The sequence below is a fragment of the Eumetopias jubatus genome, unplaced genomic scaffold (genome assembly GCF_037043125.1).
Source record: "Eumetopias jubatus isolate StellerSeaLion01/CBP00866 unplaced genomic scaffold, mEumJub1_p1.0 scaffold_10, whole genome shotgun sequence".
Lineage (NCBI taxonomy): Eukaryota > Metazoa > Chordata > Mammalia > Carnivora > Otariidae > Eumetopias > Eumetopias jubatus.
In genome coordinates, this window is record NW_028274816.1 from 115,489,308 (window position 1) to 115,506,873 (window position 17,566).

General features: G+C 38.4%; 2 protein-coding genes across 5 annotated transcripts in view; one reads left to right on the plus strand and one right to left on the minus strand.

The window, feature by feature from the left end:
• Positions 1-12,953, plus strand: part of PPM1E (protein phosphatase, Mg2+/Mn2+ dependent 1E) — a 183,479-nt gene extending 170,526 nt beyond the window's left edge. Inside the window, exons 5-7 of the mRNA XM_028109173.2 lie at positions 1,832-1,975; positions 2,219-2,312; positions 7,733-12,953. Of these exons, the coding sequence (XP_027964974.1) occupies positions 1,832-1,975; positions 2,219-2,312; positions 7,733-8,790 (1,296 nt within the window). The 3' untranslated portion in view covers positions 8,791-12,953. The remainder of the gene's footprint in view (positions 1-1,831; positions 1,976-2,218; positions 2,313-7,732) is intronic.
• TRIM37 (tripartite motif containing 37) overlaps positions 10,398-17,566 on the minus strand; it is a 134,834-nt gene continuing 127,665 nt past the window's right edge. For all 4 annotated transcript variants that reach the window (XM_028109170.2, XM_028109172.2, XM_028109166.2 and 1 more), the window contains one exon: positions 10,398-10,665. In XM_028109170.2, coding sequence (XP_027964971.1) covers positions 10,662-10,665 — 4 coding nt within the window. In that variant the 3' untranslated portion in view covers positions 10,398-10,661. The remainder of the gene's footprint in view (positions 10,666-17,566) is intronic.

Sequence of the window (17,566 nt, forward strand, 5' to 3'; positions counted from 1 at the left end):
TAATTTCTTAAGGTTAATCAGACCTAAGGTTTTTACTGTGAATGAATGACAGGGGCTCTATATTAAGATCTAAAAGTAAAAATTTTTATCTAATTATCATTCTGGGCATTGGTATATGATTAACTACAGTACTCTATATTCATTTTTAACTGGGGGCCAATAGCAAGATAATTTTTAATTTTTAATTTTTAAAACTAACTACAGAATTATTATACATATAAAAAATAAGACTCCTGCCCTATGAATTAAACATTAACTGTTTTTGAAAAGGACTTGGAAGGAGTAGGGTCATCATTTAATCCATTTCTTTGATTTCATTGTTATGCTACACAAAAGTAATGGTGCTTGGAATCAATGAAACAGTAATTCAGAACTACTTGGTATTAAGCAAGGAAAATATTGTTTCCCCACCTTTACCCCAGGTTTAGTTTAGTATGCAAATCCAACAACAGTGACCACTAGGGTCTACCTACAGAGGTGGGCCTAGAAAACAATACAGTTGTCGACCTCAGACTGTCCCCAGAGTCTTGAGGGCTGGCACTGCTCAGCTCTGCCTACCTTGGAGCTACTGGCTGTCGTCATTTTGACCAAGGCCAAGACCTGGCCCCTGAGAGTGATCTGTAAGATCACAGAAACTAAGAGAATCACTTTGTCTTCTTCTTCTGTTCTATCCCTTTTTCCTCTGTGTCCTCAAAAGTATGGCTTTTTTCTCTGACCATGTTCACCTCATTTGCTTTGCCAGTGATCCTAGTGTCTCTCAGTCTTGCCAATAGTTCTTTTGAATAATTTAGGTTTGTCTCAGCAGTTACTTTTTTCCTTCTTCTGCTCCCATGTGCTGCTAACTGCTGGGAAGAAAGGAGCTATTCCTGTTGTGAAGCAGCCCTGCCTCCTGTTCTCTGCAGGGCATATGCACTCGAGTGTCTTTATCATGTGTTCCAGGGGGCTGAGGTTTTGAACATTCTGGGTGGGAAGACATTTTATTGGTGGGTGAGGATCTATAACAAACTTTCCCTATATAGGAAAAATGAGAAGTTGTTTTTCTCATTGGATACAAGGGGCCTTTTACCATCCTTGACGCATTGGTTCTAATTTAGGACAAGTCCTTGGTAACAGAAAGTCATGCTTATTTGGTGGTGACTCATGTCAAATGGAGATGTCATTTAATGTAGTAGTATCAGGAGCATGAAGTACACTGCTACTGAGCTACTGCAGTGAAGCTCCAGGCTGTTCTTTATGCAATGTTCCAAAAGCAGAGGCCCCTAAAATTATTGTAGGTGATTTTTTTTTTTTTTTAAGTATAAGCAACTTAGCATGCCAGGGAATATATGTTATCTCTTGGCTCCTATCTTAATACTGAGTGTGGGAGCATTTGTTGTGTACCTATCAGATCCTTTGTAATGCTAGGACCTTCCCCTTGTACATACTCTAGGTCAGTGACAAAACAGAGACCAGAACATGGAAATCTTTAAGGACTGCTGTAGTGGATTGAATGCTGGACTGGGAGAAAAAAGAATTTCAGTTCTGTTTTGTGTACTAATGAGTTACCCGCTCTTGGAAAGGTCACATAACCTGCCACAGTTTTCTTATTTGTACATAAAATGAAATGAATAATCATTCCTGCCTTGCATATCATAGATAACATGGATCTATGTGTATACACATACATCTATGCACATAAAAATGCAGAGAGACAGGAATTGCTGTTTGTTGTGAAATTGAGTTACTAATAGTTAGACCCCCAACTAAAAGTCTGTAACTATAAATTGCTTCTCAATGAGAATTTGAAGTCTGTTTATTTTTACTGACTCTAGTTTTATTTAATTACTTTTAGAGTTTAAGATGTGGGACCACAGGAGTAGTGACTTTCATCAGAGGGAACATGCTCCATGTGGCCTGGGTTGGGGATTCCCAGGTCATGCTCGTGAGAAAAGGGCAAGCGGTTGAGCTAATGAAGCCACACAAACCGGACAGGGAGGTAAGTGTGCTCCGTTGTGGGAGGGCACATGCCACGGAGGCGGGTTTCTAGCTAGTAGTTAATATTCACTTGCTTATTCTGATTACCACCGTTATCTGAGCAACCATGCCCACCTTACAGAGGAGGAATAAAGAGAACCTTTCCTGGAAGCTGATGAGTATTTGTACCTGTTGTTTACTGTTAAGGTAGACAAATAAATCCTGAATCCAATTATTTGCTTCTTTCTATTGCATTGCTGTTTAGGATGAAAAGCAGCGAATTGAGGCTCTTGGAGGTTGTGTAGTCTGGTTTGGTGCCTGGAGGGTGAATGGAAGTCTGTCGGTCTCCCGAGCTATTGGTAGGAAAAACCAATTCCTTTTTGTTTCTCCGAACTGTCCTCCCCTAGCTCATTGTCTCATATTAATTCTGCTACAATAAAGGAACCTGAGATGGTAATTTATATTATCAGAGTGCTTATTATTGTTTAAAGTAACAATTAGATAATGCCTCTTTTAATTAACCTATTCATTTATATACTTAAATTCCATTACTGAAAGGGAACTATATTAAGAAATGCAGAGCTTACTAGTTTTGTTTTTTTTTAATGGAAGCCTTTAATTTTTGGGACACAAATCTGCTTAAAACTACAGTGATCCTCATTTCATTCCATTTTGGATCATATTTAACTTAACTTAGTATTTTCAAGAGAATGGAAGGCTCCCCTCCCTACATTTTACCTTGTTTATATCTTTGTTTTCACTGAATTATAAAATGACATAAACATTGTACTTTTTAGATGAAAAAAATTTTTTTTAATGTGGAATATAGTGATTTTTCAGATAACCCTACGGTTTCAAAGAATCTGCCTCCCTGGGACCTAAATTTTTCAAGAGAAGGGAAAGTCAGTGTAACTGTCTAAAACTTAGTAAACAGCTGACCTGATTGGACAAAATGCAAGGGTGTAAGTTCAAAGATAGTCCTGTTTCTATTTTTGTTTCACTTTGGCACCTGGGTTTATTATATTTTAGGCTTTGTGGCTTAGCTTCATTTCTGGTTTTTTAAAAAGAATAAATCAGTGTGTGTGTATCTTTATGGGTGATATGCATGCATACTACAGTTCTTCATTCCTGCCTCCTAAAGAAATTAAATGAAGTAATTTGACATAGGAATAATATGGATAAATGGAATTCACATGTAATCCCCCAGTTTTGCTTATCGTTACCAAAATCTCAAAGGATTGATTCAGTTTCACCAGTGACAGGAGTTCCTCCCACTCTTTGGGAAGGTGCTAGCAAGCTGTGAAGTGGCCCAAATGTGAGTAGCAGAAGGCTGAGAGAGAGCGCAAAAGCTGAAAGATCCTGCAAGTGCTTCTGAAAAAATGAGGGTTAGTTTTTATCTCAGACTGAGAGAGTTATTAGGAACTCTGGAATAAGACCCCAGAGGGGAAATTTCTCATTTCTGAAACACACCCCTGTGTAGAATTATTTGACAATTCCTCTTGATCTTACAGTCTTTGTCAGAGTATCGAAAAGGATCTTTAATGCTTGTCATAGAACCAACTTTACTAGAGAATACTTGCCTTTTCTTGCTTCTAAAAATATAACACAAGGGGAAACTAAAAGCAAGGGGAGGATGTCCTTGAATAAGAGACGGTCTAAGAGAGAATGTGGCAGACTCTATAGAGAAAGTGACTTTTAGGTTGGATGTGGAGGACAGTGTGTAGGGGAGGAAATTCCAGGGGGAGGAGAATATAAATACACGGGCATCTGAAAAGGCACGCCATGTTTTAGGAACAGTAGAATGTACAAGAGGCGAGGGCAGAGGGTAGGAGTGATCCAAATAAGTGTGGTGCCAGACTGTGAAGGGGCTTATGTAGCCAGGCTAAGTAGTCTAGACTCTACCAGGTGAATAAGCCGAGAGGCCACATGATTCAGACTTATAAGGTATTTGTGATGATGGTATGGGAGACAGACTGGAGTAGAAAGCCTAGGTGAGATCATTCAGGGACTGTTGATATAGTCTGTTACAGAGATGAGGGCAACTCAGAAGGGATACAGAGGATGTATGAATTGATCAGAAGTGACAGTTTCTGGGGGCAGAGGAAAGCTGATTTCCAGGTTTTTGACTTAAGTGACCGAGATGATAAAGCATTTGTAAAAAAGCAGCAGCAGTTTGTGGGGTGGGGAGGAGGGCAGATAATGAGTTCATTTTGGACATATTTTATATTCTAGATACCTGTGTGATATTTTAGGAGACAGAATTGATATGCAGCTGGAAATACAGATCTGGAGCTGAGCAGAATTGAGTTGCAGATAAGAGATGTGGGAACTCATCCCATTTTGGCAATAATATTAGCAATCTGTGAAGTGGTATTATATATAGTAGTTGAAATTATAGGTTCGGACAGTATTGCCCAGGAAAAATATGTAGTGTGATGAGAGACCAAGGATGAGACGCATTACTTAAGGTAGAAATACACAATGAAGTCATGCCTCTAGGTTTGTGTGGCTCTGTCACTTTACAAGCTGTGGGCCTTGGGAAATTAATTTCTTTGTGTCTATCTGTTCCTTGGTAAAGTAAGAATAGTAACATTAAATGGCTCATGGAGTTTTTGTATTAAATGGTATAATACATGCACCACACTTAGAGCCCTGCCTGGCAGTTTTAGCACAAAATGATTAGTGCTATTATTAAGTGAAGGAGCCAGTGAAGAAAATCAAGAAGGGATCAGAGATATACACGTGGGGTATCACAGATACTAGAAGAGGGTTTCTAGGAGTAAGTGGTCACAGGGTCAAGTGCTAGGAGAGGTCAAGTGAGACGTGGGTTAAAAAAAGACATGGAATTTTGAAAACCGGAACTAATTGGTAATATATGAGAGAAATGTTTTGGATGAGTAGATGGAAAAAAACCCAGAAAATCAGGTGACAGAAAATGAGTAACAACACAAAAGAACATGTATAGATTTAGTTTCTTGGGCAATTTAGTGGTAAAGGAAATAGTGTGGTGGCCTGAGGGAAAAGCTGATTTGGGAAAGGGTCACTTTTATTATTTTTGATGTTAGGCTAACGAGTTTAGATCAGAGTATGTTTGTAGGATAAAAGATGAGAGCAAGTAGAAGAGAAATTGAAGATGAGAGTGACAGAAGCCAGAGTCCTACAGAGTCAGGTCCCAGAGCACAGGTGAGCTTTGAGGAGGAAATGGAGACCTCTACTCCTGACACAATAGTAGCTGATGTGGTGAATCTCTCTTGATGAAAACAAAAGGGCCGGGGAGGGAGGGCGGGGGGCGGGTAGAAGCTGAAGGAATTCAGGCCTGATAAACTTAATTTTCTTTGAAGTGGGAAATTAGGCCATCTACCGAAATCCAGTAGCTTAATTGGAAGAGAGAGGTGAAGAATGTGAGAATAAAATCGGGGGCTAAACAGGGACAAGAAAAAGGACTCCTGAGCAGAGTTCAACTCTACTTAGAAATTAAGTGACACTTAAAGCTTTCAAAATGAAAAGCTTTTCAACTGTTTCTCCTCATGAGCCCTTCAGATTTATGATCCAAAGTTGACAGGGAGGCATGATATGTTTCCTAGCATATGGAGAGAGGAGGTTGAAATGATTGAAAATGATTATCCATTTTCACCATGAAATGGATAATCATGCCCTCCTACCAAATTTGGGGGCGAAATGTCATGAATTTGACATCCAACAGTAGAGCAGGTGAAAAGCCAGAATTTTGGCAGCATTTTCCCTGTGCAAATCTTTGTATGTTCTGTTCCAAACTAACAGTTGCAGTAGCCTTTTAATTGAAGCACTAAAACAAGATTTTTGGGAACAGTATGACTCAGATCACATTTATTTTTAGAGCTGGAATTCAGAAAATAATAATGATGATGATAATAGTCAGGTGGAGTAGGGGATGGGGAAATTTAGTAAAGCAGATTGGTGGAGAACACTGAATCTCATGATTGGAAGTTTTACCTGATGCCTCCCAGTAGCCTGTAAGAGCTAAAGTATGAAATTGATGGAATCAAAACCATGTTTGAGGGAAGATGGTTCTGGCAACTGTATGAAAAAGACTAGTTTCTTATCTAGTATCTTGTTGTTCAGTGTGTCCCACACCAGTTCTAGCAGTTGTCTCTAGGGTGCCTATTGAGTTTTCTGGGCCTATCGGAGGATTAAACAGGGATGGGAAGTGTTGGAGAGAACCTTATGTGGGTAAGAGAGAACCTAGAACAGGTGATGACAGAACCAGATAACTTATGTATAATTATTTTCATTTTATCATCCCCTAGTCCAAAATCAGTTTTAGTACTGTAGAGAGGACAGTAACTGATGAGGGTCTCTAAGTAACAAATGCTAGGATTTGGATCCAGGCAGTCTGACTCCAGTGCTGGCATCCTTAACCACTAAGCTGTATGTCATTACTTTACAAATGATAAAACATTTTATAAATTTTAACTACTGTTTCCCAATTATGGTACCCTAATCTAGGAATTATTGCTAAATACTGTTTTCTATGTAAAGCAGTAGTAAACGAGTATCCCTTGTTGTATTAATAAGCTATATGGTTACCCAAGAGGCTAGGGACCCCTTGGCTAGGCTCTCTCCAAGTACCCAGAGGAAAACAACGAATGTAGAGTGAATGGATCGGGAAGTGCTCCAGATCTGAAAGATCCAGAATGCATTGCAGATGATTAATTTTCTCCATAGTCTGGTGATAGACTGGGGCGACCTTGAGCCCACACTAGGCTAGGTTTCTATCTCCACTCCAAGGACCCCATATAAAGCTACACATTACTGCTTCATAGTTGCCTCTGTGCCTTGCTTATGCTAATTCCTTCAACCGAGGGCCAGCCCTTCTCTGCCTGGTGATAACTAACTTACCCTTCAAGACCCGGCTCAAATGTCATTCTATAAGTGCATGAACTAAACAAAGAAGAAATAATGACCCGGTAGGGCCTTGGGGGTTCTCACAGTTGTTCACAAGTGGAGAATGAACAACAGCAATAAAGACGGTGGGGGTTCGATCAGAGACAAATGAAGACAGCAAGAATATGGTAGTCCCTGAAGAGGAGAGAAATGTGGCCATACATTTTCCAGTTGTTCTCTAGAAGTTACAAGTAAAAGCAGCATTAAAAAGTAGAAAGCAAACTGGATTGGGAACCAAGAGACTAACATTCTAGTTCTCTTATCTGAATCTTGGGATGACTTTTCCTGGCTTGAGGGGAGTTGGACTTGATTTTTTAAAAATCCCTTGTAACTCAAACCTTTCTCTGTGCTAGCAGCATAAAGCTATTAATTTGAAAACAAGGACAGAAAATTAAGTATTTAATGAAAAGAATGACCACAACTTTGGTTTGTTTTTCAATGTGGACTTGTTCTCAAATCTCAATTAAATCAAACTTTACTAGTAAAAAAAAAAAAAAAGATCTGTTAACCAACAAAATTTTCCTACGTAACACTGAATTTTTCAGTGCAGCAAAAAACTTAGATTTGACATTTGTTGCCATGCTCAGCTAAGCCTAAATCATAGCTAGAGGCACAAGATTCAGAGTGTAAGCTAGTGAGAAATTAAGCCCAGTGAATGGCAATTATTTAACTAAGTAAGGAGTGAGCAGCATCTGATTAACAAAGAATTCAAGTATTTTATCTGAAACTAGTTTATAAATTCTTTCCAGTAAATTCAGATCACAATCCAATAAATTGTGATCAGTCACAGCATTGGCCATAAACATTCTTACATGCAAGGTAAACCAAAATCTGACCTCCTTTCTAATTCCCACAGGAGACGCTGAACATAAGCCATATATCTGTGGGGACGCAGATTCTGCCTCAACTGTTTTGGATGGGACTGAAGACTACCTCATTCTGGCCTGTGATGGCTTCTATGACACCGTGAATCCTGATGAGGCAGTCAAAGTTGTATCTGACCACCTGAAGGAGAATAATGGAGACAGTAGCATGGTTGCCCACAAATTAGTTGCATCAGCTCGTGATGCTGGGTCAAGTGATAACATCACTGTTATTGTGGTATTCCTGAGGGACATGAACAAAGCTGTAAATGTTAGTGAGGAATCAGATTGGACAGAGAACTCTTTTCAAGGAGGGCAAGAAGATGGTGGGGATGATAAGGAGAATCATGGAGAGTGCAAACGCCCTTGGCCTCAGCACCAGTGCTCAGCACCAGCCGATCTAGGCTATGATGGGCGCGTGGATTCATTCACTGATAGAACTAGCCTGAGCCCAGGGTCCCAAATCAACGTGCTGGAAGACCCGGGCTACCTAGATCTCACACAAATAGAAGCAAGCAAACCTCACAGTGCCCAGTTTTTGCCACCAATTGAGATGTTTGGTCCTGGTGCACCAAAGAAAGCAAATTCTATTAATGAGCTAATAATGGAGAAAAAATCAGTTCAATCATCATTGCCTGAACAGAGTGGTGCTGCAGAGTTTCCCTCTTTTAATTTGGGTTCAACAGGGCAGCAGATATACAGAATGGAGAGCTTGTCTCCTGTCTGTCCTAGGTTGGAAGAGGAACAGTTCAAATTCCTGGGAAAGAGAGTTTCCAGATTGTCTCATTTACGCTATCGTTATTCAAAGAGACGGCACGGATTCAGGTTTAATCCAAAGTTGTATTCATTTATGTCTGCTCAAGAGCCTTCCCGCAAAATAGGCACTAGTCTCTCCTCACTTATTCGAAGTGGGAAGAGAACTAGGTTGTTCAGAAGTTTTCTGCCGTGGAGGCAAAATATTTGGAAAGGATATAGTGCAAACATGATGAGGAAGCTCGGAAAGAGTAACGATACTCCAGATCCAGGCCTTCCCTCGAGCTACAAAATATAAAACTTCCCCTTTAAAGTAGGCTAGCTAGCTCTCCTCCAATAAAAACACCACTGTCAGAGTAGAAACAAGGTAGACATTTCTGAAATATATGTGCTTCATTATGAAACCATGGATGGCTCAATTCTTAAATGTAAATAGATCTCTAGGAAACTCAAAGTAGTGTTTTCAATCTAAAACAAAAAAAAGTACTGGCGGTTTCACTAGCAAAATTATACAACTGGTCCCTGTGATGTGTCTCCACACCTACATACAACTCCCACTTACTACCCCTTCACATCACTAGTGGAAGTTTGTGAGTTATTTTAGTCAGGATATCTAGTGTTGAAGTCTCAATGCAGGTGAAATCTGGTTTGATGTGCCTAATATATCTATGGAAAACTTAAAGCAGAATCAGATGTAGTTGGGGGATGTTCCTCAAAAGACTGGGGACTATGAGGGAAACCCTCCTCTCTTTTTTCATTTGGTAAAAGACTAAAAGCCATATGGGTTTTAATTGGTTACAATGAAAGTAGAAAACTAGCATAAAAGTGTCATATTTTCTGACTTGTGAGGTGGTATATAATCAAAAAGACTGATTTTTTTTCCTGTAACATAAAAGATAAAAATTTTCTGAATTAAAAAGTACTTCCTAGGGCTGTGTAGCTATTTGGGAGTTTCATAACCTGTTATGGTGCTTTTGGCGGGATTTTTATTATTTGTCATTTTAGAAGACCGCTGTCAACTGGTTTTAACCTATGATGCTGTTTTTCACTGTACCTTCATCTCAGGAACAAAACTGGTTTAATGGAGATGATGTTAGGTACAAATATACTAGAATCAAGTTGCCATTTAAAAAAGAAAAATCAAATAGTATTTCTATTTTTTCTGCCTTTTTTTTCCCCCTTAACAGACAGCAAAGGCATATACTACTACAAAATAAAAAGTGGTTTTGGAGAATGAAAAATACTGGTTTTAACTTCTCTAAAATTGTTTCTCCCAAGGGAATGAAATAACTGGTGTGAAAGAGGTGAAAGTACTGCCTAAAGTGAGCCCAGAGGCCAAGTGCAAAGGAGAAGGCAGGTAAACGGAGACTGAGGTCTATTTAGTTAGGAATGGAGAAAGCTCCACAGTCCTGCTCCATGCCACTTCAGACTGCAGAGAGGATGTCTTTCTCATTTCAATACTTACATTTGATAATTTGAAGTTGTCTGCTTTTTGCCGTTCTGTAGTTTCAAGCTACAAGCGTATCTTCAACTAAAGACAGCAAATAAACTCGTAATCAGATTCAGTCAGTGAAGCAGCCTCTGATTCTCTTGAGAATCATGAATATCACCACATGACCTCCTTCCCTCCCCTAGTCAACTGTGGACCAGCCATGCCAATGGATAGGAGCTGCCCCTCACTCACACCACTTGGCGGGGGGTGGGGGGGAACGGACCAAATGCTCTTGCCAAGAAACGTCCACTGCCTGTGTTTTTACAAAATAATACAATTACTTTATGTTCCCCAGACCCATAATGGAAACTCAGATTCCTAGGCTTTAAAACTAAAAGACCACAGCATGTTCTGGACGCCAGTGTAGCTACGGCAAATACACAAAAACTTCACTTCACCAATGATCAGATTAATCCGTACATTTTATTTTTAAGAATTTGGGTGTAAGTAGAGATTTTCAATATTTCTCGTGATTTTGAAGTCATTTATTCTTTTTCTCAAGTCTCGTGACACATGGCTGAGGAGGAGGGAATAAATGTGGCTCCGAATATAGTACCAGAATCTTTTCACCAACCTGATGTTTGACCCTCATACACGGACCTCACTCACATCTGTCATTTTCTGAAGCCTAGATCTTGTTAACAACCCATCAGATGCAGTGTCAGTTTCAAATCAAATTATCTAAGGAAACAAGAAAACAGGCAGCAGAATATTGGTACACATTATAATCCAAAGCACTTATCGAAATTAAACAGTTTTTTAAAGATTTTCTATAGTTGTCCATTGCTACTATTTTTGAGCAGAATAAAGAAGGTGAAAGGAAAGATACAAATGATAGGTTTTTTTCAGTGGGGAAAAATGGTTGGATAAAACTCAGATGAACGCAGACCACACATCCTTAAGGGTCTGAATTTTGTAGATCTGACTATATAAGCAGTGTTAATTCCATTTTTCATACCAGTAGCCCTCTAGAAAACAAAGCAAAGTAGTTCTAGTGTGGTCAACTTATAAACCAATATTGTGAAAAATAGCAACTATTCATTTGTTCACAACGTGCATATTTATAGAGTAGTTAGGTACCATTTGTAAGGTAAGTCCTTTAAAATTCTATAATATTAAAAAGTAGTGGTTATTGGTATGATACATGCTGCTCTTGGTTCTATAAACTAGGTAAAAAGCAGTGCTTTGTGAAATGCAGTGTTGTATCTTAATGCCACTGGTGATAGAAAGTAGTTCCCTTCAGTTCAAATCCTGTGCCCTTATTTGCTGCTTGCTAATGTAAGCAATAAGTACCCCTCTAACTAATGGTATCTACACATTCTGTAACTTGTATTTAATGATGGTGTATCTGGTGATTGTAAAAATATTAGACAGTATATATAATATATATTAACTGTTAATGCTGAGGTAATAGTCTGTGAATTACGTGTTTTGTACTTTTACTAATTGTGTAATTTAGTGGTGGTGAAAATCCTACACTCAATCCTTAAGAGTGACGGTATCCCTTTTTCAATTTAACATGATCTGCATCAATTTGTTTGCCTGCTAAAGTGTTGTTAGAATAGGAAATAGTAAAACAAATATAAACAAGAAAGTGTAGTACTCGTTAGGGAAAAAGACTTCAAGTTACCAAATGAAGTCATTACAATCTCCTTGTACATTCACTGTGAGTTTCAAAGGGAATCAGTCCCTAACTTAAAGGTTTCCTTTGTTCACTTTCTAGATGTGTACTTTTGAGGGATATCTGAGGTTTAGCAACATTACAGCACCAAACACTGGGGCAATTAATCCCACTCATATCTGTGCTAAAGAGGATGGTGGAAACACATATGTATATACCTTTTCTTTACCTAGAAGTGCCATCCACTGTCCTTGAGTTAATAAGATTAAAGTTTCTGTTGCATTTAACTAGGAGGATCCTTGAAAGTAACACCTTTTCCAAGGACAATGTCAACAATGTTAATGTCAACACTGAGTCTGATTCTGACCACATTTATAGTGGTATAATGTCAACGTGGTGGTATAGTGTCACGCCGCATCTTCATGACAACCATACTCCATTGTTGGAACACTGTGCCAGTAAGAAATGCAACATCTGATGGGCAGATGAAAATGATGCATAAAGAAGTTCAGTGTTTACAGATAAAACTGCTGTGGTTCAAGTACTTCCTTCCCCATCAAAGGCTTGCCAAGGCTTTGTGAGAAAGTGATTTGTAAATTATTATTTTAGTGTTTAAATACAATGTATTCACTTGATGACCATTCTCACCTACGCAAGGCCATAAAGGGGGATGCTATAGCTTTGGTCACATCATCGTTTCGGACAATTTTTCTTTGAATCATAAATTAGCAAAAGAACATACTTTTTTCACCTTTTAAAATCCTGTCATGTTAATGGACAAATTATTCACCCTTCTGTTCTAACCTGTGAATAGCCTAAATGTTTTTTTTTTTCAAAATAAGATACCGCCAGTATTATCACATGACTATTTTCCAGACAAATGGTACTGTTTTGAAAAATAATTGTTACTTCATCTAGCAACATTTTATCTTCTATTTTGAAGACTACTTATTGTACTAATTAGAAAAAAGCAAATAAAAACAGGAACTCCAGACTGATACAGCAGTTGTTCTGGAAAAGGAAATACTCTAATAAACTCTGATGTATGAGATAATCCACAGATACATCATTGTTAACTCTTACTCTAGGTGCTCTTTGGTGAGAGACAGGCTTTGTTCCCTTGTTCATGACATTTCTCTGCAAAGAATTCTCTATGGAGTGAAGCGAATGAAGTGAATCATTTCTTACCAAGTATATTTATTAATTTACAGACCTGCTCTACAGCTCACTTTTGAGTTCAGTTGTAATCATGAGTGATCCTTCATATTTTATTTATTAAAACTGTTCATTCAGGTAAGATGTATGTTGAAATTTTGCCAATACCTTAATAAAACCCAGCAATTTAAAACCATGAGTCGTTTGTTTTTTTATTCAAAGGAAAGATAATTTACTTAGTGCTAAGGTTAATTATTGCAATGATGAACCTCAAACCAAGCACAACTCCTAACCTAGATTAATTCAGACTCTGCAATGCAAGTCTAAGCTGGAGGAAAGACCTGCCCATTTTCAGGTGTAAAAAGAATTCAAATGATCTACTGCCCTACACAAGATGTCACTTTCAACAAAATATATAAAGCCATATGAAAACAAAAAATGTGTTCTGAAGACAGAAGACTCCAGAAGACATCAGAACCCAGACTCCAACCCTTAATAGCCAGAGCCATCTTGAGAAACAACAACAAAGCTGGAAGTATCACAATCCCAGATTTCAAGATATACTCTAAAGCTGTAGTAATCAAAACAGTATGGTACTGGCACAAAAACAGACCTAGTCATCAGTGGAACAGAACAGAGAGAGCCCAGAAACCCACAAGGCCAACCTATGACGAAGGGTAAAAGTACACAAAAGGGATAAGTCAGTCTCTTCAATAAATGATGGTAGGAAAAATGGACCACACTCTTAACATGATATGCAAAAATAAACTCAAAATGGATGAAATACCTAAATGTGAGACCTGAAACCAAAAATGATTTCATTTATATGTGGACTCTAAAAACAAAAAGCAGAAACAGACCCATAGATACAGAGAACTGATGGCTACCAGAGGAGAAGGTAGTAGGGGCATGGGTGAAAGGGAGTGGGAGATACAGGCTTCCAGTTAAGGAATGAATAAGTCACAGGGACAAAAGTTACAGCGTAATACAATCAGTTTTGGTATTGTAATAGTGTTTTATGGTGACAGATGGTAGCTGTCACTTGGGGGCATTGCATACTGTATACAGATGTTGAATCACTATGTTGTGTATCAACTATAAGTCAAAGAAAAAATACACAACTCTGAAAAAAAAAAACAAAAAAGAACCAGATTCTGTTATGAAAATGGTGGACAACATATGTAAGATCTTACGGGCGATTTCAGCAAAGAGAAACTATAAATAGAAATGCTAGAAATGTAAAATAACAAAGATGATGAATGCTTCGGATTGGCTAATCAGTGGACTGTACGTGGCCGAGGAGAGAATCACCTAAAACTAAGATAAATCAACGTAAATTACCCTAACTGAAAAAGGCGTGTGCATGCACATGTGTGCACAGATACACAGTGAAGGGAAAACAAAGACACTCAGAACAGAACATATAAGAGCTGTGGAACAATATCAGCCTAACATATGCATAACTGGAATCCTAGAAGGAGCAGAGAAAGAGAACTGGGCAGAAGGAATATTTGAATGATGGCCGAGAATTTCTGAAAATTTAATGACAGACCTCAAACTGTAGATCTAGGAACCTTAGAGAATACAGAGCAGGAAAAATACCAAAAACACACACCTAGGAAAAAGAAATCTCTTCCAGATGGTTTCACTGGTAAATTCTACCAAATATGTTAAAAATAACACATTCTATACATTCTCTTCAGAAAAAGATTTTGTAAGGTCAGCATTACTGATACCAAATCAGATGAAGACAGAAAAACTAAACTATAGACCAATATCCCTCATGAATATAGGTGGCAGAAATCCTCAGCAAAATATCAGCAAAACCAGTATCACTTACTAGATAAAAATTAAAAAATGCTGACAGTAGCAAGTGTTTATAAGATGTAGCTAGAACCCTTATAATTTGCTGGTGATGTAAAATGGCAGTGCCACATCTAGAAAAGTTCAGCAGTTTCTTATAAAGTGAAGCAGTACATACCACATAACTCACTGAGATGAGTTGACATTAACTACCTGGAGTCAGGCCAAATTTCACAGTTTAAGGGCAAAGTCCTCTCACTTCAAACACCAGTTGCCAAGTTTGGGGGTCCCCAGCCCACCCTCATTTCTGACAAATTGACTACAAATTTGGGGGTTCCCACCATCCCCTCAGGTTTGAAAGTTTGCTAGAACAACTCACAAAGCTCAGGGAAATACTCTACTTACAATTACAGTTTTATTATACAAAAGGACAAACGTTAAAACCAGGCAAAAGAAAGGACACACAGAGTGAAGTCTAGGAGAGTACCCATGTGAAGGTTCCTTGTGATCAGAGCATTTTGATGTTCTGATGAACAGAGCATGTTGTTCCTCCTGAAACAACAATGGATGACAATGCAGTATACTCCCTACCAGGGAAGCTTATTTGAGCTTCAGTATCCAGAGGTTTTACTGGGGTTTCATAAGGTGAGTGTGCCAGACTCACTGGCAATGAGGCTGGACTATTCAGGCTGATATGAAGTGACTGTAGCCCCAATCCTCTAATCCCATGATTAGTCTTTCTGTGTGCCAGCTCCCCCACCGCCATCCTGAGTTATCTCATTAGCATAAGCTGTCAGGACCCACCATAAATAACAAAGACACTTCTACCATTCCGGAAATTCCAAGGACTAAGAGATTATATCCCAGGAACCAGAGACAAAGGCCAGCCAGATTCTTTATTACACACCCAGCAATCCCATTCCAAGGCATATATTCCTCTCAAGAATGAAAACTCATGTTCACACAAAAATCTATACACAAATGTTTATAAGATTCATAATCACCCTAAACTGGAAATAACCCAAATGTCCTTCAAAGGGTAAATAAACTGTGGCGCACCCATACAGTGAAATACTACTCAGTATTAAAGGAATGAAGTACATGATGGATGAAACTTAACTGCATTTTGTTAAGTGAAAGGCTATGTATTGATTCTAGTTACATGACACTCTGGAAAAGGGAAAACTAAAAGGACAGAGAACAGATCATGGTTGTCAGCAATTGTTGGGGGGTGGGGAGGATTTGCCTAGCATGAGGGGATTTTGAGGGTGACTGAACTGTTCGATGTAGTATTATGGTGGCAGATACACACGACTCTGTATTTGGCTAAACCCACATACACTGCATTATACCTCAAAGACTGAATTTTAATGTCTGTAAATTTAAAGATTAACCAGGATATGTGGGGAGGACAAAATGCAGACTATAACAGATGAATCTTACTTTATTACAAGTAAATCATATAATCACACTGACGAGGATGGTGCAGAAAGGAACTGATGTAACTCTGAATCTTAGGACCTAAATAACTTGGGGGGGGGAAGTGTTTGTCATGATACTGAAGGCTAAAAACAAAAAACTGCATACCGACACTGTACTGTAGTTGGTAAATCTGTTCCTCACAAGGGTTATAGGTCAACGGTTCTGAAACTGCTGGGTTTGTATGTTACCGTTGAATGAGTAAGTAAATATACTGTAGCTAATGAGAGCCAGGCTGTTAAGAGAAAGATCTAATAAATAAAAGGGAAGGCTAAAATGAGCGCTGTGGAGTTGGGACTGGTATTGTAGGCATCAATACAGACTCACGGTTTGTCTTCTTAAAACATATTTACATATATGTAGATACAAAGATCTACAGAGCTATGTTTGCGTGAGTAAGTATATAGGTGGTTTCTATTCTATCCACTGAGAGGGGCTAGAAGCAGTGACACTCTAGTAACAGTAAGCACACCTTAACATCCCAATCTTACTTTCTAAATACCACTGACCAAAAAAAAAAAAAAAGGTCAGAGAAAAGACAAGGTAAGGTAAGCCTGGAGCACCTGGTGGCGGCAGAGGAGGGAAAGAACGATGGACCATACCAAAAGGGTACAAAAGCTAACCTGAATTTCCGATAGCTAAAACTGGAACAAACTAAACTGTAAAATAATGATAATATTGGATCATAAAGAATAAAATAAATATCTACAAGTCCACACTGATAAATAAGTGGTTGAATAAAAAATCTAAATGGGGAAGAAGGGACTTTTCCTTACAGAATCCTAATAATAAATGTATAAGAAATTAGGGAAATAGAAAATATTAGAACACTGCAGTAATAACTGTTATAGGCAAGATGCACTGGTGGGTGCTAAAATTAGTAGAGATAAAGCAAAAACAGAATATTTGCATAGTCTCAAAGTATTTGCCCCAAATATTTAGTAATTACAAAGGGAAAAACCATAAATAGTGGGAATCCTAGCAAACATCACCTTAACCAAGTAATCAAGATTAACATCATCAAAAATAAGTATCTGCCTTATATAGCCCCTGATACAATGCACTGAGAAGGGTACATCACCTCTGTGGTAGCCTTTCCCACAATAATGCTTCATCTCAGTTAAATACGAGAAAATATCAAACAAACCCATATAGGGGAACATTCTAGAAAATAACTGGTCTCTTTAAAAATGTCAAGGTCATGAAAGACAAGGAAAGATAAGGAACTGTCACTGACCGGAGGACACTAGGGAAACGTGACAACTAAATGCACTGTGGGATGCTGGACTGGATCGTGGAACAGAAAAAGGGCATTAATGAATTAACTGGTGAAATATGAACAAATTCTGTAATTAACAGTTCTGTAAACAAGACTAATTTCCTAGTTTTGATTACAGTTCTACAGTTAAAGAAGACGTCAAGAAAAGAAGCAGCTGAGTAAGCTGGGTAACAGGTATATGGAAACTCAAGATTTTTTTATCTCTTTTGTAACTCTAAAGTTATCTCAAAATAAAAGTAAAAAGA